Raw genomic sequence first — 26582 nt, forward strand, 5'->3', positions numbered from 1 at the left:
TCTTTATTGAAATCATATTGCATATTTTTAGCATTTTCCCTATCATTAAAATTAGCCGACGGTTGTGGAACTGTCCATGGTGCTGAACTGCAGCAGGTAAACACCCCTGACTGTTTTTAACCTAGCTTCGGTATCCATTCTAAAACGAGAGTGCCACTGTGTTAAAGTAGCAACAGCGTTTACATACATCACTTCTGTCATCTGCTTTAGCAGCTAAACTGCTGACAGGACAAAGTTAAATTAGTTTCCATGTCCCAAAAACCAATTTCAGCCTCCACCTTTGACCATGGCTGTGGGTAGCCCATCTGGCCTGTTTGCCATCTTGGTGAATAAAAGTATTAGAAAAAATAAACAACCAAAGTTTGCTGATGATGTTGCACCGATCAAGAGCTGGGTAAATTAATAGAAATGAATGATTTGTAAAAATTAAGGTGTGGAGAAATGCCAGAAAATGTCTGAGAACTACTGTAGGTTTTCCTGCTTCTTCGGGTCCATTCAAAACAAGTTTAAATTTAGTCCTCTTTGGTTTAACTCTTCTGAGATGTTTTAATCTTTTTCGCAACAAATTTCACAGTGCCGTTAAATATTAAAAGTGTGATTAAGAATTTCGAGCCTCAGAAGACAAACATCACAGAACAAAGATTTTTATTGCACTCGTAACTCAAAGACATACACTTCAGGACCCTCTCCAGACAGACATTTATAAACATCTTACAGAATATATTCATTGTTGTTTCAGGAAAAATTAAAACAACCTTTGTGTTGAGAAGCTTTTAGCAGGGGGGAGGGGGGCCTACATTTGTATACAAAGCCAAGACAACAGTGGCTTAGTGCAAATATCTGGAGCGTGATTAGCCATGCTATGCTATTTTTACAGCTACAGATACAAAGGCTTGACGAAAACACAAAACTTTACATGAAATAAGTGGACAAACCGAGAAGCAACCATATACACTTACATGTGAAATCATCTGCTCGTTGAGGTTACTTGTGGCAGTAATAATAAGTAAACCAACACACTTTGGGGTTCTTATATAATATTTTAGGTTTCAGAATACAAATTCCATATTTTATAAATTTCTTGTGAGACAGTGCATTATCATCGGGTTGGAAGTGCTACAGTACAAAACTCTGTAAAAGACTCATTTATCAAAGGTAAACAATTTCGCTTGTAGGCAGCCGGTGTCATAGTAACGACTATCTATTGTGGAAAGCCACTTTGAAATGAAACCATAAATCATCTCTCCGTACGTTTTTCATTAATAATGGCAGCAGGGGAGGAGGGCCGTTTGTTTGCGTGTAACGGGAGTGTCATCTAAAGCTGTTCGAAACCGACGGAGCAGAGCAGGAAGACAGCGTACAGCAGCAGGAGGCAGACTCCCAGCCTGCGGTCCAGCCTCCAGTGGTTCATATGGACACAGAGGACCTGAGGAGTTACGGACAGAAAGAGGCACACGGGGAAAAATTAAATAAGTGCTTTTTGTTTTGTTGTGTAATCACGAAATATGTTAGTGAAAATGGTCTCAGACAGTGATGGGTGGTTTGTTTGTTTTTGTACACAATCTCACTATTTGATCTGTGCTTTATAACATCAGGAGATGAGCTACTCACAGTAAGCGTGACTGAGGCCAGAAGCAGAATCACTGAGTACACCAGGCCTTTGCTGTTTATCGTCACCTGACAGGACACACAATGTGAAGTGTGTAACGCGCTGTTTTAAAACACTTGCAACATGTTCACAGTCAAATTTTGGTTTTGGCCAATGATTTTTAATTTTGGGGCTTTTTTTTTTTTCATTTTTAAATGAAAGAAACTCACACTGTTTAAAAGGGATTTTGTATGATTATTCTTTCTCCCTGTCATTTATTTACCGTTCCTCTGGACAGCATTTCAAATAAAGAGATCAGCACCTGTACAGGTAATCCCTGTGAGCCAAACGCTCAGGCTTCAGACTGCAATTAAATAAAACAAAAACACAATGTATGATGCCAAGAGAGATCCTTTACAATTGGTAGTTTCAGAGAACTCTGGCACAAGCACAAGCACAGGAACCCCGCCTACCTGCTGTTCAAACCTTTTGTTTGTGAGGAGCATCCAATCAGAACAAAGCTTAAAGAAAGGATGAAGAGAGCCCATGACCTCAGAAAAAAGTTTTTGGTCTCTTGCAACTCCTTGAATAAATATCTGGTTCTGGTGCATTGCCTTACACACACATTAGCTGTGTGTGTCTGCTACTGGTCCTCAACAAACAGTTTACAGAGGGCTGTAGCGACAGCTGCTTTCACCGCTAAAGGCAGTGTTTTGAGAGAAGTAACAGTGAATCAAAACAATAAGACTGCAGAGCTAAACAGTGATCTGGATGAGCATAATCTTCACATTTTAACACTGATGTAACCTTCAAATACTAGTTATAGCAGCTTTGAATTACTTCTTCATTACAAATCAGTTACAAATCAAAAGAAATGGTAGTTAACAATGAAAGAGTAATTCAGTAGTTCTATAAATATTGTCCAATTACAAATGTAAGTTTTAAAGGTGCCTTGAATATCGTGTAAGGTACTTACAAAAGTTTTCTTCAGGTGCCGAGCGACTTTTTTTTGTCTCGTCAAACACATTTCATGGTAATATTGAAGCTATGCTAGCTTACATATCAAAAGTAAAACTGAAACTGAGGTACAGAGAACAGCTGATGTTACCACTGATCCATAGCTGACTATAAGAGTCCTCAGCGCCCAGGGAAAGCCCAGACCCAGCAGCACATCAAAGATATTACTGCCAATGGAGTTGGACACAGCCATGTCGCCCATCCCTGCAGCATAACAACATCATATGTTCACATCTTCATTTTCCTTTCATTCATTAAATATTAAACACACAAATACACACCTTGTCGGGCGACAATGAGACTGGCCATGCAGTCAGGGACACTCGTGCCAGCAGCCAGGAAAGTGATGCCCATGATCACATCTGGGATTCCAAATGTATAGCTGATTATTGTCACCTTAAGAGAGGAAAAATGGTCATGCGCCTGTGTGTGTACGTGTGTGTTTAAACCAAATGTGTGTGTGTGTGTGAATGTGCATCATACCATCCAGACCATGAGGTAGGAGAAGAAGGCTATCCAGAGTGTGGAGGACAGGAAGGTGAGCAGGTACCAGCGCTCCCACCGCGGCAGGTTACAGTCAGGGATGGTGCAGTAAAGCAGGACGCTCACAGGCCAGGAGAGCAGCCACTTCAGACGCACACACCACCCATCTGAGAACATGATGAAAACACTCAGAAATGCACAAACAAGGTGAAACACACACACGCCCACCAGTTTGCCCAGAGGCGTCCTTACAGTTTAATCTGAACCCTTAAATTATTCACTGGCACAGCCTGGATGTGTCCGCGACTTCTCGTGTCATCTCCTTTTAACTAACTCCATCAGCTATCAAATACTGTAAAGGATTATCTCTACAGTGCCTTGATGAATAATTATATTATTATTTATCAAAGCAGGAAGTTCTGGCTGATTCCAACGACAGAAAAAGCCTTTTAGAAGATCGACACAGTCTCTCATCTCTGCATTTTCTGTGGAGAGGAAGATTTAATTGGCTGTGGATGGCAAAAAATGGCATCCTGTGGCCAGGTACATGATCGAGCTTCAGGATTAATCTTTTTCTGTGTTTCCTGAGTTTTAAATATGTAATGAATATTAACATCATAGTGGGTAAAACTCTAGTTATTGCGAAAAGCAAAAAGTGTGTGTTTTTTAGTATTTCTTTGACGCAGTATGGCCTACATGTGCATTTCAGATACTTTGAGAGTAAGTTTTGTCTCTTGCTTTTCCAAAAGACATATTTGATAAGACTGACTAGCTCAAGTGTCGTAGTTCAGTCTTACCATATAGACATGTTTTTTTAGCAAAAAAGTTGACTTCTGTGTCAGGACCACTTTGCCCTAAATTTTTAGATATATTGAACTTTTAAGAAGAATCTTGTTTTGCGGCTGGATGTGAATTGCCGTGAAGATGGTGTGTGGTGGTGGTGCATATATTTGACTGTGTATTGAACATATGCAATACCTGAGATTCAATCTAACGTTAGGCGGATAAACTCACATTTAAAATGATTTCCTTTATAGCATAATAATGGGAAACACATCCAAGTATTAAAACAAAATCCCAGTCGGCCTTTCTGTGAGGCCGGCTCTTACCTGGCAGGACAAACGGTTTGAAAGGAACATTCTCTTCATCTTGGTCCTCTTGCTCCTCCTCCTCTTCCTCTTGCTCCTTGGGCTGTCCTCCCCCACATGTCTCCCCTACTGTCTCTTTACCCCTTTCCAACTCTCCCTCTGGTGGCTGTCTCTCTCCCTCAGGTGCCGTCCCATTCTCTCTCCCCCAAGGCCCACTGGCTCCCGAACCTTCCTCCCCTGAAGCTGCCCCTTCCTCTGGGCCAACCCGAGCCCGAATCAGCCTTTGCCTCTGTGGGTGATTGGTGAGGGAAGTCAGGAGAAATTTAAGAAAAGAAAGAACTTTATTCAGGAGAAAACAGAAACACATGAGAAACACTGCAGCAGGGTTATGGAAATGAAGGTAGTTAAGATTATTTGAACTGGCAGGAAGAGTGATTATGCAGCTAGACAAGTCTTCACATTCACCAGAGGGGATTTAGAAAGCTTTATTTTGGTGGGGGTGGGGGTGGCATGGAGAGAGCAGGCATAGCATTGGCAGGTGTGCTTTAATTTGATGCTGGAAATGGCAAGCACAGAGAGAAAGCTGAGAGAGTGAGGAAGCAGATTTGGAGATTGGGGTCTTGTCTGCTTTTGTGTCTGGGCTAATATTATGCATTAGGCTGCACTCTGTGTTGGTGTGATTTCTTTGTGGGCTTATTAGATGGCATCTGTGTAACAATGGCAAACAGGATGTTGTTTGATATGCCAGTACACATCTCCCCGTTTGCCAGTTTGTCTGCTATAGATGCACCAATTTAGTGTCTTCTTATTCCAGTACCACAGCTTTGGGTTCCTGCTGATGCTGTGTACTTCTCCCTAACTAGTTCTAGGTTTCAAGAAAAAGAAAAGAAAACCACTGAATTGAAGTGTTTATATTTAAATCTAAATTAAAATGGTAAATGGTCTGTATTTGTATAGATGGTATAACACTAGTCGCTAAGGACCCCAAAGCACTTTACACATCCAGTCATCCGCCCATTCACACACACTGGTGATGGCAAGCTACATTGTAGCCACAGCCACCCTGGGGCGCACTGACAGAGGCGAGGCTGCCGGACACTGGTGCCACCAGGCCCTCTGACCACCATCAGTAGGCAACGGGTGAAGTGTCTTGCCCAAGGACACAACGACCGAGACTGTCCAAGCCGGGGCTCGAACCGGGAACCTTCCGATTACAAGGCGAACTCCCAACTCTTGAGCCATGATCGCCCACCAAAATACCACCAAGCCGGCCGAAAAAGCCAGGGCAGCTTGATGTTATGCAATGAGTGTGAGCATGTGCAGTGTACCTCGCTGATGACCATGCGTCCTGCCATGCGCAGGCAGGTGAAGGGGGGGTAATGCGGGGTGATGAGAAGACGGAGGCTTGCCTCTGACAGAGTGAGTTGATGGGGGTGCGAGTTCAGTAGCTCATCCACCATCACGACCCCTGAATCCTGACCGGCCACCACACATGAGTCTTGGAGACAGAAGGAAGAAAAGCAGAAAAATGTTTAGTGGGAGATAAAAGAAGAGGGGAGGACAAAAAGGACACAGTGTTACGTAGAGAATAACTTTTGTTCGTCAAAATGGTCTAGTTCTATTTCAGCCTGTTGGAAATCCCCAGGGGAACACAAGAACCTTATACTGACAGCTTAAACTGTGTCACTAGGTCTGCTGGATGCTGCTCAGAGGCTTGGCAAACTTTTTCCTGTTTTGGATGTACAAGCACATGTACAAACACGACCCTTTTCACCTGGTTTCAGCGGCACCATGTCATTGTCGCCGTCTCCGGCGTTTCCGACAGCAGTCGTCCGTCGCAGACCGCTCAGACACGGCTGACCTGCCCTGCTGCAGTGTCTCTCCACCAAGCAGCACAGAGATCTGTTAAACCTTCACAAAGCACAACACATGAAGATGCTGCCTGTGGTACGTATAAAACATGTTGTGGCTTTAGGTTGGAAATATGAACAGAAGCAAAGACTCACTTCATGATGATTATATAGAGTCCATACATAGAGATCAGGATGATGGTCTCCCACCTGAAACATGCACACAAATACCACCACAGATTCACAAATACCCACACAATCATCCAACGCACACCGGCTGCAAAAAACGTTTACCACAGTCTTACCACAGGACTTTTTCATCATAGATCACCTGCAAAAAAAAGAAGAAGGAAACTTTAATGCCAACTTCAATTAGTTTTTTAGAAATATATTTAAACCATAACTCACTGTGAGAAGTTGCAGTATAGGCATGCAAAAGATTGTTTTATAAAGAATGAGAAATAATAAAAACTGGCCAAAAACCCCCAATATTAATGTCCTGTAATAATACAGGAGGTGTGTAGTTTTTCCTATACTGTTAGCCCTATGCTTTATATAGTAGTTAAATCAGACAACTAAAAAAAAAAATGATTTGGCGCCCTTCACTGTGGACACATGAAAATCTGATCTACAGATTTTGAAAGGCGGAGCTGGAGTAGAGGCGGGTTGCAAAAGGGCTTGCAGATGTGCAGCAAATGTAGGGCTGCTAAAGTACCGATAAAAACACACGTTATATGGAGAATTACCAGTGTACCAGAGTATGAGCCGTGACTTTGTATCCTACTTGATTTATCAATTAAAATATATACTTTAGATGCACCAGTTTAACATTAAAGTCATCTTTCATTTGCTTTTATTCTTGCACTAAAAGGTGCTTCCTTTCAATTGTAGGAATAATGTTACATATAATGGTGAGTATTTCAAAATCCAAATCCAGTTTATTTATATAGCACGTTTAAAAACAAAACGTTTGCCCAAAGTGCTGTACAGAAACACAGGGTAAAACACAAAGTACAACCACTGACACTCACATAAAACATAATAAAACACATAAAAACCATATCAACGCAAGCCAGTCTGAAAGCTATCGAAAAAAGGTGTGTTTTCAAAAGCATTTTAAAAACAGGAAACGAAGATGCCTGTCAAATATTTAAAGGCAGCGTATTCCAAAGTTTTGGGGCCATAACTGAAAAGGCTCGTTCTCCTCTACGTTTAAGCCTTGATTTTGGGACAACCAACAGCAGCTGGTCAGCTGATCTGAGGGTCCGTGAAGGAATATAAGGCTGAAGTAACTCGGAAAGGTATGGGGGAGCAAGACCATTAAGGCATTTAAAAACCAGTGTTAGGACTTTGAAATTAATTCTGTGATGAACAGGAAGCCAATGAAGAGAAGACAGGATAGGTGTTACATGTTCATAGCTGTGGGTACCAGTTAAGAGGCGGGCAGCAGCATTTTGAATGAGCTGAAGACGAGCAAGAGATCGTTGGCTGACTCCAAAAAACAGTGCATTACAGTAGTCAAGCCGTGTTGAAATAAAGGCATGTATTACCTTCTCCATGTCACGTCTTGACAAAACGGGCTTCAGCTTAGCTATTTGCCTCAGCTGGAAAAAGCTTTTTCGCAACACCAAACTAATATGTTTGTCCAATTTAAAATCTGAGTCCATAATGACTCCCAGATTTGTCACACGCTGCTTGATATAAGACCCTAGAAAACCAAAATTTACGAGCGGGCTGCATGAAATATTATTAGGTCTAAATACAATCACCTCCGTTTTACTCTCATTGAAACTCAAAAAGTTCAAAGCCATCCAAGCTTTGATATCTTCAAGGCAGTTCAAAAGGATTTCAGGACTTTTCATCAGTACTGAGTTTTGTACTGTAGAGATTTCTCACCAGAATAAGCACCACTATGGAGAGGATGTAGAAAACAGCATCACGGAACAGAGGCCACCAGCTCAGACCAATGGGCTGCAGAGAGAAAGGAAACATGAAACACTGTGAAGACTCCGTCAGGCAGCAAGGGGTGCTCTGTAGTGTGCGTACCTGTCCTGCAAAGATGCCACAGATGCCGATGATAACCAGGATGTTAAAGACAGCTGATCCCACAATAGTTCCCACGCCCACGTCACCCTTTGTGATAAACACGGCTAAGTCCAGAAGAAGAAAGATCAAACTGAAATCATGCACACGTGTTTTATCTGCAACAGTGTACAAATTAAGAGTTTCTCAACAGAAGATAAACACAGTAATTCATCTGTCAGTTGACACCCAGAGGGGCTGGCCTGATGTCTTTCATGTTTTGTAATATTTACCGACTTATTGCCTAAAGTCAACTAAAGTCAAAGCAAGACTTTTTTCTTTCAAGATTAAAATATATTGTATCAGAGGCCATTTTTGAGGACATTTCCAAAGGCAACATTGATTTAGAAGTAAGGCTTTCATTTTTATAAACTGTAGGTCAACATTTGTTTCAGAAAAAGCAGAAAAAAGTAGTTAGTAGTTAGTCTCAATAAAGGATCAGAGTCACAATACAATAATATCACAATATACTGCTAACAATAACAATGGCTCGTGCTACAGTGATGCTGCAATACCTGATACAAGACAGTTATATCTGATATGTTTTATCTGTGCAAAAGAAGAAGAAAATAATGCTAAAAGGCAAAATGTAGAAGTGATGTATTTAATTACTGTACTGTAGTGTCACAGTGTATGGGCAACATTATTATATAAGCAGTTACACTTACTGACCTGCTGTATATGCTTGTTTGTGTTTAACGAAATTTTTTAACTGTAACAAAAGAATTTCCCACATCTGGGATAAATAACGTACATCTTATCTTATAATATATTCACCTTGGAAACGTTTATTCCTTTGAACTGGTTGAATTTTTGACATGTCTGAGCTTAATGCACCGACCTGGCCTCAGATTAACGTACTTATCAATAAGCTTAGAGTGAAAGTCCCAGAAAAAGGCAACAAAGAAACAGAGCTGGGGATGACAAGCACAGCTTAAAAACACAGAGACTAACTCAGTGAACACACAGAGTATCTGACAGAGGCTACAATGGAGACAGGACTGTTTACTCAAAGAGGGAGTGAATGAAATGAGACACAGGAGCACACAATCAAGACAATGATGCAGGGGAGTGAGTGAAACTCAAAACAAGACACAAGAGACAACTAACTAACAAAGTAAAAATAACAACAGCACCCAACTAAACACAGAGATATGAAAGCTCACACTAAAGAATAAAAACACAACACAGGGGGAGGCTGGAATAATGAGCTGAAAACAAAATACACGGACAAACACAACCCTCCACTAGGAAAACAGTTAAGTAAACATAGAACTATAGACTCTGGAATAGCAGGAAAAATCAGAACATAAACTCCAAAATATAAAATAAAGGTTTTATTTAATTTTATTTAATTTTTTTAAATCTTATTTAAAAAAAAAAGTGAAAGTTTATTTACTGAAACACTGCTTATGATAAAAAAAAAACCCTGCTCCACAGTGACATGATAAACCATCAAGCAAAAATAAACGTTGTCTTCTTGACATCTATGATTAATGATAAATGCCTAAAATTAATCACTGCTGGCTCCCTATGTGCACTTTTCTCTGTCCTGATTAGACATTGTCTCTCCGATTGCCTCTAATTGGAGCACTGATGGCAGAAATATTGATCTAACCAACTGGAGGGAATGACTGACTGGGATACTGACCAATCAAAGAAGTGAAGAGCTCAGGGGCGGAGCTCCCAGCTGCCATGAAGGTTGCCCCGGCAACATCCTGACTGAGCTGAAGGTTCTAGTGGATGGAGAGGGGAGATTAAACAGGCTTAAGGATGAGGATGGTCACATTTGGTATTCTTCTGTCACAGGATTGATCCTAATAAATACGGTGTGTTTATCCAGAGCCTGCCGTAGCCAAAGACCTCTACTGCTGTCCAAAAACTACTAGAAAAACATCAACTAAGGTTACATTTGTCCAATGAACATGAACACTAGTTTATAATTTAATACCACAAGGCTTAAACAGAGAGTTCTGATAGACTAACACACTATTGTTTCATGTCTTTAGAGATGAATTACAGCCAATAAAGAAAATACACTCGCTTCTTACCCTTTAAAGGTTTTTTTTTTTACTTAATACCTAGAGTAGAATGGGAAACTATCAAGTATCACTTTACTTTCAGCCATTATAGATTTGTGCATCGTACCTCTGACACTTTTTCCAGTGATGGCACAAAGTAAACATCACAGACAATGGCCAGTGCGTGAAACATGTAGATAGCCTGAGAAATACAGCAAACGCATTACTGAAGATTTGGTTTAAGATGAAAATAAGAGAAAATACAGCGTTTTATTATGTCAAACGCAGGCTTTCAGACAGATGTGATACTCACACAGAGAACATGAAGGAGGACTGCACCCTGTCTCCTTTGATCCACAGTAAAGACGTCTTCAGGAAACTCACTGATAGCTTGGGAAAAGATGGATAGAGTGTAATCTAATGACGTGTGGAATTAGGAAACAGTGTTGGACAACAAAAACCAGTTACCAAGTATTCTAATACATTACATTTTAAACACGACTCCCTAAAACCTGCACTTTTATCTTCTGATATCTGAAGATTATTTTCTGTCACGTCTCAAAATTAACTCACAGTGACTTTAACACACTTTCTTTAAAGGAGGATTTGTTCCCTTGGAGGTAGGTGGTTAAATGAAGGCTGTGATTAGAATTATAACTCAGCTCCACCCTGAACCTGCAGGCATTTATCCTTGCATGCGTCAGATCTAGAATTGGCGTATCTCAGTTTGTTGAATGTATCCTGTATCTTGTCTAGACACAGCTTGAGTTTAAAGTCACACAACCAGGAGTCCAATTGCATTACAGCTGTATTTTCCATGCTCCTCTTATGACTTCACACTATCCCTCACGCCATCCAAAAACAAGTGTTTTATTGACTTTCTTTGTCAGTTCTTCTAAAAGCAATTCCAATTATATTGAAGTTCAGAGGCATCTAATTTGGCTGAGCGTCACCATGCGTCACAGTCTTTCTCCTCCCAGCAGAAAGCGATTGCTTTGCTTGGCTGCACTGTCTTGCACATAAGCTCATAAATACCACAGCTCACTGCAACATTTAAAAAGCTTTTTTTCATGATACAGACGCAACAATAATCTGAAAAGCAGCCTCCCAAGTGACTTCCCCTCAAGGTTTTCTGATTTAACTGTACGTCAGATTTTTTAAACCGCTTTTAAAAGTGAAAGAGATATCAATGTGCAGTTAGAGGCAAACACAAATCACACCTAAGAGGCAGAAATGGCGTGATGTTGGTTTAATTCAGATCATGATCAAACTGTATATTTTTAGCATCAGAAACCACATGATGCTCTTAAAAATAGAAATATGATAGTTTGAACAAAGCTTTTAAGTTGATCTGCACTATATTTCCGTGAGGCAGGAACTTCATTCTGACTGAATACAGCTCAGTGTGTTCTGTAAAAATCTCAAGCAGCCACACAGATCCAAGCATGCATAAGCAATGGTAGAGCGGCTGATGAGAGGTTACTAATCAGCGGGTCAATACCACAAGCGGGCACTTTGAACAGCTCCAGATTCACACTACATCAAACCACAAACTCAGTTTCCTAGCAACCATCAAAGACCTAACTGTTTTTAAAACATATATATGTACTAAATTTAAAGAAATGAAAGGTGGACCAGAGGAGTAAAGGAATGCACAAGAGGAAATAGTTCTTGATTTAAGGAGATAAACGAAGATTGCACACTTTGACTGCCATAAACACACAAGGGCTCAGAAGGTCACGGTGACTGTACACTCAGTGCCATGGTTATCCAAACCTGAGCTCATTCTAGCTCAACACACTGATGCAATTAGACTTTTAAAGTTTTGTAAAGATAATGTTCCTGTTGGCGCATCATGCACGCCTATAAACAGAGTGTATGTGAAAGACACAAACACGTGGTAAAGCACCTCACCAGATCTAGAAGCACCCCCAGTCTGGTTGTCTTCTTTTTGCTGGATGAGCTCCCTCTTGAATAAGGAGCTGCTGTGATCCACAGTTGGTCTATGGTAGTCTAAAAAGAGTAATTCACATATGAATACAGTTAAGCTATTTGAGGATATAAATTCAACATAACCTTTTATGTAACTTTAATGTGTTTCTTTACTAGTATCCCGCTAAAATAATCTGTACAACGTGACATTTGCCTTAATACTGCAATTTGATTTGTTATAGCAAATAATGAAAGTATAGGAGTGGTTAAGACAACTTTAAATCAGAGTCTTTATACGCACCTGTAACATCACAGAAGTGAAAGATCCAGGCGGCTGCGAACAGACCGACTCCACAGACGCAAAAACGCCGGAGGAGGCGCGTCTGCCTCGGTCTTCTCGGAGCCTTCATCCCGCCTGCTGCCGCCGCTCGTCGGCTCTCCGCTCAGAACATGCCGCTGCCCCTCTTCCTCGGACTCCTGCTCTCAGACCGAATACAACTGGCCTGTTGATCTCTTATTCTGATTTATTGTCTATCTTTCTTTGCTCCATCCAATAAGCAAGCGGATGTTAAACAGGTTCGGCCTGTCCACAGCATCTCCGGGAGTCAGTCAGCACTAACCGTGCAGCATCCACACGCTTCACATACATCCAGCGGATACTTGCACACAATGAATCATCAGCCAGCGCCTATTTGATAATATCCCGTCTTTCCTCCTGACCTAAATCTGATCTGCTGTTTATGATTTTCCCGTCGGGGAGGAGGCTTTTTTTCCTGGACCTACAGACTAGAGCGCCTTCAGCTGGGTGGGGCGACGCGAGTGAAATACTGATAACACGAAGCAATGATTCAAGTGTCACGTGAAGCGCGCGGCACCGGGATTCTGTGGGGTGCATGAGAATATTTTCCAAAAGTATATATATTTTTTTCATCGATTAAAAAAAGAAAATTCAAAAGGTTAAAGGGAGTAAAGCCTCTGTGTGAAGTAAGGTCCAAAAATAAGATAAGATCAGAAAGATGTTGAATAAAGACATATGCGCAATGCAACTTAACATAGATGATAAGACAATGAAATGAGATAAAAACAAAAAAAGTGAAAGTAAAAAAGATGCAAACTGCAAAGAGAGCCATAACATCCATAGTTTATTCGTTTTTGGGAATCAGAATTCTGAGATTAAAGAATTCTGACTTTAATCTCAGAATTCTCAGAAAAACGTCAGAATGGAGAATTCTGAAATTAATGTAAGAATTCTTTTTTTATCTGAATTCTGAGACTAAAGAATTCTGACTAATCTCAAAATTCTGAGATTAAAGTCAGAATTCAGATTTTTTTCCCCGTCTGAATTCTGACTTTAATTTGAGAAAAAAAGTCAGAATTCTGCCCTTTTTCTCGGAATTCTGGAAAAAAAAAAAGACGTGCCCACTTCCCCCCCCCCCCAGTGGCCCTAATCCTCTTCTGTAGCTAAGACACTTGCTTTTGCAAATTTGATTTTTTGATCAGCACAGCCTCTACATGCTGTTGGTTTAGAATCTAGACGTTTCTGTATGTCATAACAGTGCAATAGACAATCAGTAAGCTCATGCAAGACCCTGAGGCTGAAGCAGCTTAATGCATCATGAGAAGTTTTATTTGTTTGTTTTCTGAACTCATGTTTACAAAAGAAATACTAAAATACAAGAGTAGACCAGAGGGAGAGTTAAGCTCAAATGGGAGGCAAGGCCCCATATTGTACACTCCAATAGGGCTGTAACATCAGGTGGGCGCTAGTCCACAAAGTGGTGATGGAAGAGAAGTCAGATGTTCCTGCAAAGCATCCTGAAGCCACAAAGGCTATAATCATGAGAATGAAGATGCACAGCATAAAGAAACCCACTCTCCAGATGGCTTTCTCCAAGGTACCTGGGCATCTTTACACGATTGAGAAGCAAGAGGGAGAATAATGAGCGAGAAAATGAAATACGATGCCTCCATCACGTACAAAATCTTATCTGAGTACCTTTTAGACTGAAGCTTAACTGTGGGAAGATGAGGTTTCAGCAGCTCCTCAGTCTTAGCTTCCTCCTGCAGACAGTGTAGCAGGCATCATTAATGTAGCATTTCTAACTCAGTTTCTCTAGTTTGTATTTATTTTATTGAACTTCATACAGACATCTACATTTCCATGATTTGTGGAGTCTGTCATGCCCGTATTCATTTCAGCTGTTGTGGCCAGCAGTTTAATTTCCTCTGCAAAGGACAGAGGGCGGTTGAGCATTCGTTCCTTCTCTCTCATCAGGTCACTAAAAACAGAGTGACGCAGTACATTATGAGCTCTCCCACTATACTGTATAATCTTTTAAAGCAAGAGGATCTGTGAGTGAGGATTACAATGTGGCCTCATCTTGTCTGTCCTCCAACTGCTTACTCTGCTCCTGCGTTGTCTGCCTGAGGTCCTGTAGCACAGACACGGGGCCAGACAGTAAAACACCTTAAAAGTTTATAAGTCAGAATTGGGCAAATGTTACAAGGGCATACATGCCAACCTTCCCGATTTTTCCTGTAGAATCCCGAATGTCAGTGCCCCTCCCAAAAATCTCCCGGAGCCACCATTCTCCCGAATTTCTCCCGATTTTCCACCCGGACAACAAAATTGAAAAACCATATATCGCAGAATTTGTGAGCATCGCCTATGGACTGATTCCAAATGCAGTATCACATTTCAGGAATCTCTGACTCTCACACTGAAGATGAAGCAGACAATCCCTCCACCAAACAGACTTTAAGATGAGTTTTTTTTTAAATCAAACAGTAATTGTGACCCACAACTACTAACTGTGCGCTCGGCTTGCAGGCACACAGCATGTTTAAGATCTCCCCGCTGACTTTCAGTGATGTTTAAGTCATAAAACTGTGAGAGCTCCTCCAAAAGCGTCAGCTTACAACTCCAATCAATCACATAATACATCAAATAATAATCTCTGTAATATTCTGGATATTTATTATTGAGCTATTTGTATGTATTAGAGCTATTTCTTATATTAAGCAATTTAGTTCAGTCTGTTACTGTTCTTACTGTATTGAAAGCAACTGTAACCACATAACTTCATTTAATAAGGTATTCTGTGATGAAAGCTGATGTCTGCTTTGCATCAATACTCAACAGTTCACAGTCTTCTTATAGACCTGCTTTTTCTTTCTTCCAAACATATACTTGATGATTCTGGCTAGACTTTCTATCTCTCTGCATCTCTGACTTATCCAGATGTTTTAGTGAAGTTACTGCATGTAAGGATTCCTTTGGAGGACTCTTCCATGCAGGCTGTGTTTGCACATCTGAACTGCACAGTGAAATAGTGCACCAACTCTCCTCTGTCAGTTAAAATTTCCAGCAGCTCTTTTGAATTCATGACGTTGATTTGTTTTTCCTTTCTTGCACAGCAGGGGTGCAGTTTTAGCTAAAAGTTTTCTAAGCCTTGCAGATATTGTCTTGACTTTCAGAGTTCCTTTTAACTGTCGTTTCTCAGTGACTTGTCAGACAATTGAAAGTTGGAGGTACTTTGATCTTTTTAAAAGCCTTCCCTTTGATGCCCTGACAGTCTTTTCAACTATGGCACTTTTTGACCTGTCAACAAGTCAATTAAGGCCCAAAGAGTACCTGGACTTTTACATACAACTGTGCATTTGCAGATCCCAACAGCTCCAATGCAAGCTCGCACATCATCACACAAAGGAAATGTCTCTCTTGTCAACAGTCTGCCAATCACTGACACAGTTTGAAATCCATGTGATAAAGAGTTGCATCACATGAATAAATTGCATAAATTATACTTTTTTTGGTTTAATATCAATGGATAAAACATTCTTACCTTTATATTGTTGAAGCACTCTTCCACAGTTTCACTTAATTGATTCAACTGCAAGTATATCTATAAAGAAATGGTAAAACAATAAACAACAGAGAACTGTGACAATCTTTACTGTTAATGTTTGTGAGAAAATCTAAAACTGTTGGTCAGTCACTGCTTTGTATTGACATCAATGCTGATCTTACACTTGCCAGATGAATAGCCTCATCCTTGTGCTCCAGGTTTGACTGGTCCTCTTCCCTTTTAAACTAAAAAAACATACAAAGTACAGAAGAAAAGAAGATTATCAAAATACTATATACTCATGTCATTCAGGTTTGTCAAGTGAAACCAATGTGGACGTTCTTTACATCTGCATTATTTTTTAAAGTCTTCCGGTTATATAGAAGACTGTGGAAAAACAGCACTCAGCTTCCTTGATCTATGATATGACACCCTTCTGGGATCTTTATGAGCTCATTAATATCAGATAATTCTGAAAAAAACATTCATTTTGTTTATTATGGACATTATTAGAGCCAAAAAAGAGGATTATGCACAGTATTCTTGTTTTTAAATAACTTGTCAATCACATAAGAATGGGCTGTCCTTGTTTTTGCAGTCAGATACACTCCTTGTTTGCCACATTCAGTTTCAAAACTATAATAAGGCAACGAAAAACACTCAGTTGGAGGCTTCATAACTTTACTAATGTGTGACATCGAGGTGGCTATAACCATGGTGGAATTGATAACGTTACCTTCAAGTCCTGAATTTCAGACTTGAGGTTGCTCAGTGAGAGCTTGTCCTGCTCTATTTCTTGCTGGAGGCTTTTGAGCTAAAAAAAATAAATTATATTTATATTTAGACACAGCTTTCCAAGTTTCTGCAAAACTTAAGATGTCAAAACTGAAACCCAAAAGCAAAATTCATCCAAGATAAATAAGCATGTATCACTGCACACTGAAGCTATAAAATATGAGTGTTTAAAGTTGTTACTGAATGTGAAAAGTAATGCATATCTACCTCTGCAGTTACTTTCTCATATTTTTTCTTCATCACAGTGGATTCCTTCTCCTACACAAAAACATGAAGGTTCATCTGAAGTGAACTCGCTGAGAGAAACCAGCAATCAGTGCAACATTACATCTACATTTTATGAAGCTTAAATATCACTGGGGGAAATAATGATTTGATCCACCGCTGGATTTGTAAGTTTGCTCACTGGCAAAGAAATCACAAGTCTCCAATTTTTATGGTTGTTTCTTTTTAATGGAGAGAGACAGACAATCAACTATTCAGAAAAAAACACATTACATAAAAGTAGTAAATTGATTTCTGTGCCATTGAATGAAATAATAAAACATGACTTAGCACTTGGTGGAGAAACTGTTGAAAATGTTTCTTGTAGTTACCACCAGGTTTGCACACATGTCAGGAGGGATTCTGGCCCACTGCTCTTCACATGAACTTTCTAAATCCTTTAGAGGTTTCTTGGCTGCTGCTTGGGAAATCAAAGCTTCAGCTTCCTTCACAGATTTTCTATGGGACTGATAGGCTACTCCTTAACATGCTTCATATTGTTGTTTTGGGTCGTTGGTTGAAAACCCATCCATGGAAGGGGGTTCTCTTCCATGACTTTAGGGACTTCTCGTATTGTTAGCAGAAAAAGCATAATGATTCCACCTCTGTACCTGACTATGGAGATAGTGCTCATTGGGTCATCATCTCTCTTCTTCCAAACGCGGCATGTCAAGTTCATGCCAAAGAGCTCGATTTTTCTTTGACCTGATCACATCACTTTCTCCCAAACCTTCTCTGAATCATTTAGCTGTTCCATGGCAAACTTAAGATGGGCCTGTACATGTGCTTGCTTGAGCAGGGGAACCTTGCGGGTGTCGGAATCAAAGAAATTGCTTCTGAGGATAGGACTGCTTTACTCATATAATAAGTCTGTTATTGATTGACTGTAATCTATGTACCAAATTGGCTCACATCTCTCCATTAAAATGAAACTACCATAAAAACTAGACACTGTTTATTTCACTGTAAGTGAGCAAACTTACAAATTCAGCTGGGGATTAGATAATTCCTCTGCTATATTTCAAACACTTCTTACGAACCAATTCACGGATCTTTTCTTCATTCCGTCTATGTGCCTCGAAGTCATCTTCCAGAGCTATGCAAGGCTCCGCTTCAGTCTGTTGCAAGTCTTGGAAAACTTTCTCCATGCTGGAGACACACAGCGACAGTTTTAAGCTTCTGACCACATTGCTAAAAAAAAAAAAAGAACCTAATAAATAAAATCACCATAAAAAAAAGCACAATTATCCAGTAATAACAACTGACTTATAATAGGTTTAAATAAAAAAACAAACAAAAAAAGGAGATCGAACAGCAAGATGCAAAGTATTTCACAGGCAACAATAAAACAACAAGATTAATCTGAAATTAGTAAAATATTAAAAACTCAACCTGATAAAGTACTGGATTGTTTCATTAAATTCCAAGCAAGAAGGCTACGTTCACACTGCAGCTCTTAATGCTCAATTACGATTTTTTGATCAAATCGGATTTTTTTTGTCTGGTTATTCACACTACAAATAAAATGTGACAGCAAACGCGCTCTAGTGTGAACCGTTCACGGCCCTCAAAGCGGCCCGCATGCGCAAAAGAAGACGTCACACACAACACGCTCTGTTGAGACCCAGACAAAACAGTATTGTTTGACTGATGGCCCTTAATATAAAGACTTGTTTCGGACTTTACGTTTCCCAATTTTGCTTTAAGCTATAAATTTATATTGTTATTTACATATGGCCTAATAATTATCCTTATTGCTGTTTTACAGGAGCGGTGCTTCAAAGGATAGTTGCAGATTTCTGTCAGAATCTGCAGATTATACAGTACAAACAAAATGTTCACGTTTCTCCAACGTTGTCTTCCCAACAGTTTCACTAACATCTACACTGGATGGCCAGGAAGCGTTCGCGATGTCTTCTCCGGCGCTGATAATTGGCGTCTGTCTTGTGTCAGTGACGTAAAAGACGGATTTAATGCGACATGACCATCAAACAGCAGTCGCTTTCTAAAACATCAAATATGTATCAGATTCAGTACCACATACGAAAGTGACCCAGATCAGATTTGAAAATATCCGATCTGTACTGTTCACACTGTCATACCATGATCGGATATGGGTTGCATAGGGTCAGAAAAGTCGGATTTGATGCGCTTTCGCCTGCAGTGTAAACGTAGCCTTAGAAACACTGCTGTTGTCCTCAGGGCCAAAGATAACAATCTTTCTCTTTCAGACTTTTCCCAAACAAACATAAACCACAATGTTTTACTGGAAGCCAAAATATGGAAACATGTGACACTTGCAACTGAATGCCACCGAATGGCAGGGAGACGAAACGGAAGTGACCCTTCCACAATCAACTCGTGACAGTAATCTGTCTTAACTTACGTTTCAACTTGTTTTCTGAGGGACTTATTCTCCGAACCCAGTGCTGCCATGTCATCATCTGCACCATCGAGCAATTTCCTCATGTCAGCATTTTGATCTCTCAGCAGACTCTGACTGTATTCCAGCTCTGCTATTTTCTCAAGCATCTCCTTTGGTGACCTGCACATGCACATCACAGAAAAAGGTCATATGCTGCACAGTAAGTCCAACCGGTTGTGTGTGTGTTCATTAAGCATCACTCACATGTTTTCCTCTATGACATCCATTGAGTTGGCGTATTCCTTACCCTGCTGTGATCAACATATGTTTTTGTCAAAATTCATATAAAATAGTGACAAAGCCACAATACATATTTTTGAAGTGAATGGTGTTGAAAGTAATTTAGATTTCAACTAGATTTCAAGTAGACTTTATTTACTCAAGCATAAATACATTTTTGGCAAGAAAGAACAAGCAAATGCACAGGTTTCTATTAGGTAAAGTAACAAAAATATATGTGGACAAGTTGTGCTTATGTGTGGTTTCCTCCCAAAAGACAATTTTGTGCCATGAAAAACCATGATCTACTTAATTTATCTAGGCCACTACAGTCATGTGAAAAAGAAAGTTTCAACTAAACCCACCTTAAGCAGTAATAAATACAAGTAATTGTTTCCAGTGTGACTTTATCAGTCTTTTACAATATTGGCTTTTGCCCAACACAGCATGTCACTGTGCATTATGTCTAAGTATCTTCACTTTGGTCTTGTCTTTTTCAAAGAAGTATCATTGTTTTTTCAGATGTACTAAAGCTAAGCCATGCTGACACTTTTACAGAAGAGGCTTTCTCTTGGTAACGACTCCAAAGAAGGCCTACCTGTTCATTATTTTCAGAACTATACTGTCATGAACTTTAACATTTAATATGCTAATCGAGGCTTGCAGAGATTGAGATGTAGCACTTGGGTTTTTGCAGTTTCACTAAGCACTGCACAATCTGAACTTGAATATGCTGGGATGTCCACTCCTGGGATGATAGAGGCATTGTGTTAACACACACCTGAATGCTTCAGCCCAGTAAAATGCCTGAACTCCTGCTTTTACAGAGGTGCTGGTACTTGCTTAAGGTAAGTTAATCATTTACATTTGGAGCACCTGGCTGCTACTTGCCCTATTACTTGCTATGGCTATAGTAAGGGTTTGTTAGTTAACTAACTAGTTAACTTAGTTTTTGCATCAAGTCCTTTTTTTAACATGACTGAACCAGAAATGCTTCATATGAGGCATATTTGTTTTGGCCTTGCAGACAAGACCAGGACATCGCACATTTAAGTAGAATGACATTTTGCTGTTAATGTAAATATAGATGGAGGTATGATTAAGGCCACATTAGCTTGAAAATGAATAAAAACAGACTCAGGCTTAGCTAACGGTTAACTTAAATGCGAATAATTAAAGCTAATAAGTTATGAGAACTTAACTGTCGTTTACAAAATGGTTAAGTTTTTAAAAAAAATACAGACACACATGCAAGCATTATTGTAACTTTACATAAATGTTTAAACATACTAAAATGGAGGGGGGGAAAGGCTAATGCAAGGTAAAAACGTGCAAGCTAATGGCCAGCTTTACAATTTTTTCAGTTAGCGTTAGTTAAATAAAATTCAACTTTGTGCAATAAAGACAATTTCTAACAGAGCTTATAAAAGTGTTTCAGTGGTGTTGTAGCTGTATAAAACTAACAAGCTAAAAACCTTACCAGCACATGAACACTTTGCTACTTGGATACCTGGTCACACTAGCTTAACTACCAAGGATCTAGCTTCCATACAAGCTGGTTACCATGGCAGCAATTAGTTGGGCAGGCTTCACAATGAAGGCACTTTTATCAAATCGCTTATTTCCATCTAGTTTATAACAAATTTATATAGCAGTATAACTGTAATACTCACTGATACTGCTTACAAGGGATCAGAAAAGTTGCTGCCATGTGGAAAAAATGTAAACTGTGCTGGTAGATATTGCTGCTTGCTTCAGTTGCAATTATTAGTTCAATATTAGACAAATATGACAATTTGTTTGTGTTGTGTTCAAGAAACCTGTCTTGGATGTTTTGAGCTTTGTGGTTAACCATCCATTAGAAGATGGGTAAACTTCTGTCACACAGGCATGGACATGGCCAGAGGCAGGCTGTGGGTGTTTAAATGCTTAGTTCGTCCCAAAGTGGTAATAGAATATCCCCTGTCACAGAACAAATGGAGTCTCAGCATGCCATACCAGTATTATTCCCATCTTATATTGTTTTATTTTGGTGAGCCTCAGTTTCCTGTCACCTGATGTAGTCGCCTGCTGGTGTAGCCCATCTTCTTCAAGGTTCAATGTGTTTTGAGTTCAGAGATGCTCTTCTGCATACCTTGGTTGTAACAAGTAATTATTTGAATTACTGTTGCCTTCCTTTCAGTTTATGCATTTCTCTGAACTCGGAATATTTTCAGTTATTTTCAGATGGCTGTGCAGGAAACTCCAAGGGGATCAGCAGTTTCTGAAACTCAGCTTTGTTGTTGGTGCCAGATGGATTGGCCTATGTTCAGTTACCTAGATCACCTTTCTTCCCCTTTTCCATCTCGACATACATAAGTACACTGCCATACTGTTGCTGCCAGTATGGCGAAGATTTCATCTTTTGGTGATTTTTATAACTGTTTTTATAATTGTTCCCTATTTGAACAGGATCTATTTGGAATTTTGGAATAAGAATTATTTTTATTAGTCAAATATGACAACAATTGCAGTTTAAAGTGATGCAAATTAGAAAAAGTTAAAAATTTTGAAACCCAAAATTTTATTATTTCAGCACAACAACTTTAACAAAAATAGAATAATATTAAAATTAAACATTTCTCAGTGGTATATCCCTTCAAGCAAACACCTTTAAAAGGCAAAACACCCAATAATCAACCAAACAAAATGATATCTTTTGGCATGGAACTAACAACAGTTGTAAAGAATAATAATATAAAATTTAGTGACCAGTACAAACAAACAAAAAAGGCTTGTAATTTTTCCAATACACTTAGGCCAGAAGAATTAAAATAAGAAAAATAAAAGCTGCCAAGGAGTAAAATACATGGAGGTAAAGGAAATTCATTTGGCATCAATTAAAACTGACATGTTCGCATTCTTCCATATTATTTTGAACTGAAGCACTTGACAGGATGAAGTACACTCAAGACAGGTAAACAGTTACAGGGATACCTCGTGAAAAAAGAAAGACTCTATAGTCATCAATTATAACAGTTTGAATGTGTTTATATGCAAAAACTGGTTAATTATAGGCAAAAACAGGATGCTCTAAAGATTTCTATACAGTATGTAACGTATAGGGTACAGAATGAGGACGCTGCTTAATGAAATATCAAACATGGAGGCAAAACTGTTCACAAATCATAAGCATGTACATTTTAAATACTGAATTCACTAAACGTAAACTGTCATAAATTGCACTTTTTTCCACACCATTTCAGTGTTTATTTTTATTCATTTCAAATTAATGTTGTGCTGAAGACATTAAGACTGCTCCTTTGTGTCTCCCACTGTTCCACCTGCCACAGCAGAATCCAATTAAAAAGGTCAGTTTAATAAACTCAGGAGCATCCTCAGAGCAACAGCAAAATAGAGGCAAATTATTGTGCATTTTACAGTCCAGTGGAGTAATCAGGAACTGCGTAAGCCACACTTGTGTAACGTTCGGATTTAGGCAGCCTCAGCGTAGGGAAAACCCAAGAAAGCAGCTATTATCAACACTCCCACGAGGCGTCACTGTCAGAGATTGTGAGTGCTTCTCAACAAGGATTAAAACTGAACGTTGTTCAGTCAAAATACATTCTTATTTCAGTGCTATTTTTAAACATGTATTATCAGTGCTCGCTTGCAAGATGAACACATTGAGTTTCTGTGTTCATTTTCTGAGGCCAGCCTTGCTGAGTGTACGGATTACCATTTAAGATCAATGTACCACCAAAAGAACACCCTTAATTTCTTTGTCTCAGCACAGAATCTACAGAGTAGACACTGGCAGTGAGTTACACCCTCCAATACATTACACAGCCACAGACAATTCTACTTTCTTCCCACTCCAAGCTACCTCTTCTTGAACTAAGATGAGTTCCCCTGCTGCTCCCGATAACATTAACCACCACCATTAAAGTAAAGACACTCGGTCCGCTCCGATCAGCACCTGTTACCGCGAGGGCTCCAGCGATCCTGTGACCTGGAAGTTTATGCCGTCTCCTGGCAGTGGCGAGGGGATAAGAGGACAGAGCCAGCAGATGTACCAACGCAGGCCCAGTGTGTGATGCAGGTTGCCAAAGAGTCCCAGGCTGTAGGGTCGGCGGGAGGAATACCACTCCCTGGTGGTCTGACCACGAAACAGCAGGTAGAGATGGAAGAAGAAGAAGGAAGACACCAGCAGGAAACCCACCACGCATGTGTCTGCGATGAATGCGAAGGCAAAGGCACGCGCTGAGACCTGGCCTGGGGTGACGAGGAACAGCAGCACACATTAAATCACAGCAAGTGATTACAAATCCAGGCAAACTGAGGTCTGTGATTCATCTCATCACCAATCAACCAGAGGCAAGAGGACAGTATCAGTTTTACTTAACCCGTAGAGTTTCTAAAATACAAACTAAAATATGTATTTCTGAATAATTCTAAATATTTTTTCATAGATCTTAATAGTCAGAGATGTAAAAATAATGGAGATGAACTAACTGTATATTTGGATCTGATATTGACATTTAGCTGATTTTTTTTTTGTGGTTACTAAGATTTGTGATCAGTAATGATACCAGTCAACAGTGGGAATATCAGCCAATACCAAGCGAAATCAGACAGCAATAACGATAATTTTTCTTTAAGCAGAGATGACAGTATCCTCTTTCCTTCAGTTTTAATACATTATGTTCATTTAGCAACATCTATAAGTTCAAACAGAGTGCCAAACAGTTAGTATCACAGTAATAATGTGCATGAGACGCTCCAGCTGTGACAAACCAGATCGTACCTGAAACAAGCATGATCCAGGGTATGAGCAGCAGCAGGATGCTGTGTACTGTCACACCCTCCTTCAAGATGACAATGAAGACCTCTGCGTTCATCAGGGTGGCGTACAGGAGCCCCGACCACATGAAAAACAAGCAGCTCAGGAAGTAGCGGTAATTGCGGAAACCCACGCACTGGCCAAAAAAGACGCAGTGGTGATCCCGCCGCAGCACGCACACCTTGCAGTCGTAGCAGTGGGAACAGCGCGGAGGAGTGTGCGTCTCACATGTGTAACAGTACCTTTGAATAAAAGACAGACTTTTTTTTAATGTATGGTTATTAGTAAATCTATTTTATTGTGAGCATCAAAAATAAAGATTGTGTTGAGCCACACGTTAATAATTCAAATGAACACCTGCTTTGGAATAAAGTGTGAAGCAAACTTTAGATCTGGCAAAAAGCAAAAATCTCACTTCTTTGCTGCCGTTAAATTAATTATTTATGGTTCCCGATCTCGCATTTTTCAGATTTTAGAAAACCTACAATCTGTTTCAGTTGTCAGCAGAGGTTATATTTCTTATTAACATGCAGTACATGTTATGCAATGCTAAATTTTGTTACGCAATCACCCCCACCCCTTTTATCACATTGCACAGTTGTAAGCAAAGATTTACTGCAAATTTAATCTGATCACTTCACTCAAACATAAACATCTCATCTCACATCTAAGTCACAAATAATCTGTTAGGATTCAGTGTTTTTCCTAGCTTGTCTCTCTTTAAAGCCTAAAACAATATGTCAAGGAATTCTTGCCTTTGCCTTGCTTATACCTTATGTTGGGCAGGATAGGGAAGCATACAGGAAGTAGTTTTTCTGATTCGATGCTTTATGAAGGTTACAAAATACAAATTAGTTGCCCAGAACATTATTTAAATCAAGATTCTTATCAAATCATGACGACAACAACAACAAACCCGAAGCGCACAAAGCAGGTAGCTGTAGATAGGTGGCAATATTAAACATACAATGTGCTGTGCATCAAATGTTCATTTCTACAGCTGTTTAATCCTCACCTCCACCCTTGGCCGAGGACTTCTCCTCCCAGGAACACTCCCTTGATGCTGGGACTAGTTTTCATGAAGAGCAGGGCGTTCCAGCAGATGTTCCCCAACATGAAATACTGGGCCAGCAAGTGGATTAATTTCCACCGAGAGGACCACTGAGTCTTCTTCTGGTCTGGCTCCAGCGGAGCCTCCACCGACACCAGGTAACTCACCTCTCCGGTTATGGAGAAAACCAGGAACGTGTTAAGGACCACAGGGAGGTAGTGACACATCTTCTCCACCCTGCAAAACACCTTACTAGCTATACTCGTCATGTTTTATTTGAAATTGCACCTAAAAGTGAATACGGAAAGCGGAAGGAATGCTTTAGCCGACGCACAGCGGTAAGCGTTGGCTAGTTTAACTAGCCTAAAACAATCTAAATTAGCCTCTCGCGTGAGATGAAGTCAAACACATGAAATAAAAAATGCCTTACGTGTCTTCCGGAAAGTTACAGTAGCGTAAGAAAATAAATGGTACCGTTTTAATCTTTAAAAACCTCACTGACAAGCACGATCTCTGATTGTGGACGGAATCTCGTCTGCTAGTAGGTGTTACATGAAAATATATCCGCAATGCAACAATATACTTTGGTTCCACCTCTAACTTGCCATGGGTAAAACATGACTAAATCACTCGCCTTTAGCCCTTTATTTGTATATAACTGTGTGTATCGTTTTTTTTTACGTCCCAAAAACGTATTTCTGTGTGTCAGCAGGCACCATTTTGGTGTAAATTTGCTTCAACCACAACCCTGTTTTGAAGAAAGAGAGAAAACAAAGCAGCTTCTCCTCTTGTTAATCTGTTCAGTTTTGTAGCAGGTATACTTTTTGCGACAGAACTGCAAAAATATTTTTTATTACTTCTGGTTTGAAGGTGAATCAAATTTTCTCCAAGTCAGAGAAGCTCACCTTCGGCCCTAAGTATTACATGAAATTTTTCAATATAGAAATGATAGACTAATTTCTAATCCTGTACATCCTGGTCGCTCCTAATGAAAATCTGAGCAGTTTCAACTGTGTCTCACTCTCACTGTCATCTTGTACATCATACCCTTCACTCTTGCTGCTATCCTTCTGTCCCAGATCACCCCTGGCACTCAT

The 26582-nt window shown here is 39.8% G+C and overlaps 3 protein-coding genes across 7 annotated transcripts; all 3 read right to left on the reverse strand.

Moving 5' to 3' along the window:
* Positions 1–452: 452 nt before the first annotated feature.
* On the reverse strand, positions 453–12919 carry LOC102300136 (sodium/potassium/calcium exchanger 3). Its single transcript, XM_005913369.3, has 17 exons — positions 12363–12919; positions 12044–12142; positions 10443–10519; positions 10257–10331; positions 9760–9844; positions 8073–8176; positions 7923–7997; positions 6332–6357; positions 6183–6236; positions 5951–6087; positions 5586–5674; positions 4198–4465; positions 3089–3255; positions 2887–3001; positions 2697–2809; positions 1612–1677; positions 453–1426 (listed from the first exon to the last, which is right to left on the reverse strand). The coding sequence occupies exons 1-17, from the start codon at positions 12469–12471 to the stop codon at positions 1316–1318; spliced, it is 1770 nt and encodes a 589-aa protein (XP_005913431.1). The 5' UTR covers positions 12472–12919; the 3' UTR covers positions 453–1315.
* Positions 12920–13670: 751 nt separating this feature from the next.
* On the reverse strand, positions 13671–22031 carry LOC102300442 (myosin heavy chain, skeletal muscle, adult). Of its 5 annotated transcripts, none has more exons than XM_042221477.1 (12): positions 21433–22031; positions 19598–19644; positions 19355–19513; positions 18009–18159; positions 16912–16962; positions 16646–16723; positions 16092–16154; positions 15907–15966; positions 14429–14493; positions 14211–14340; positions 14058–14122; positions 13671–13968 (listed from the first exon to the last, which is right to left on the reverse strand). In XM_042221477.1, exons 2-12 carry the CDS (start codon positions 19618–19620, stop codon positions 13764–13766), a joined length of 1050 nt encoding a protein of 349 aa, XP_042077411.1. In that variant the 5' UTR covers positions 19621–19644; positions 21433–22031; the 3' UTR covers positions 13671–13763. The 5 variants fall into 5 exon arrangements, with proteins under 5 accessions (XP_042077411.1, XP_042077416.1, XP_014190190.1 ...); XM_042221482.1 differs by lacking the exon at positions 21433–22031 and adding an exon at positions 21093–21220 and having other exon boundaries at positions 16098–16154; XM_014334704.2 differs by lacking the exon at positions 21433–22031 and adding an exon at positions 21093–21200.
* Positions 22032–22178: 147 nt separating this feature from the next.
* zdhhc24 (zinc finger DHHC-type containing 24) lies at positions 22179–26038 on the reverse strand. Its single transcript, XM_005913373.2, has 3 exons — positions 25450–26038; positions 24399–24676; positions 22179–23866 (listed from the first exon to the last, which is right to left on the reverse strand). The coding sequence occupies exons 1-3, from the start codon at positions 25752–25754 to the stop codon at positions 23574–23576; spliced, it is 876 nt and encodes a 291-aa protein (XP_005913435.1). The 5' UTR covers positions 25755–26038; the 3' UTR covers positions 22179–23573.
* Between the last annotated feature and the right edge of the window lie 544 nt (positions 26039–26582).

Source organism: Haplochromis burtoni, unplaced genomic scaffold (assembly GCF_018398535.1).
Source record: "Haplochromis burtoni strain Fernald_Lab_line unplaced genomic scaffold, NCSU_Asbu1 Contig_4, whole genome shotgun sequence".
Lineage (NCBI taxonomy): Eukaryota > Metazoa > Chordata > Actinopteri > Cichliformes > Cichlidae > Haplochromis > Haplochromis burtoni.

Bases quoted from the DNA above. Each gene is read 5' to 3' on its own strand.
- LOC102300136 (XM_005913369.3), bottom strand. From the start codon at position 12,471: ATGAAGGCTCCGAGAAGACCGAGGCAGACGCGCCTCCTCCGGCGTTTT. The intron at 8,177-9,759 runs GTCAGTATCCCA...TTCTGGACTTAG, and splicing joins GCTCTTCACTTCTTTGATTG to CCGTGTTTATCACAAAGGGT. The intron at 3,256-4,197 runs GTAAGAGCCGGC...TCATGTTCTCAG, and splicing joins CAAACCGTTTGTCCTGCCAG to ATGGGTGGTGTGTGCGTCTG.
- LOC102300442 (XM_042221477.1), bottom strand. From the start codon at position 19,620: ATGGATGTCATAGAGGAAAACAT. The intron at 16,963-18,008 runs GTTCGTAAGAAG...GTTTTTGTGTAG, and splicing joins AAGAAAAGATCCGTGAATTG to GAGAAGGAATCCACTGTGAT. The intron at 14,123-14,210 runs GTCTGTATGAAG...CACTGTCTGCAG, and splicing joins CAAATCATGGAAATGTAGAT to GAGGAAGCTAAGACTGAGGA.
- zdhhc24 (XM_005913373.2), bottom strand. From the start codon at position 25,754: ATGACGAGTATAGCTAGTAAGGTGTTTTGCAGGGTGGAGAAGATGTGT. The intron at 24,677-25,449 runs GTGAGGATTAAA...TTTTATTCAAAG, and splicing joins GTCCTCGGCCAAGGGTGGAG to GTACTGTTACACATGTGAGA. The intron at 23,867-24,398 runs GTACGATCTGGT...TCGTCACCCCAG, and splicing joins CTGGATCATGCTTGTTTCAG to GCCAGGTCTCAGCGCGTGCC.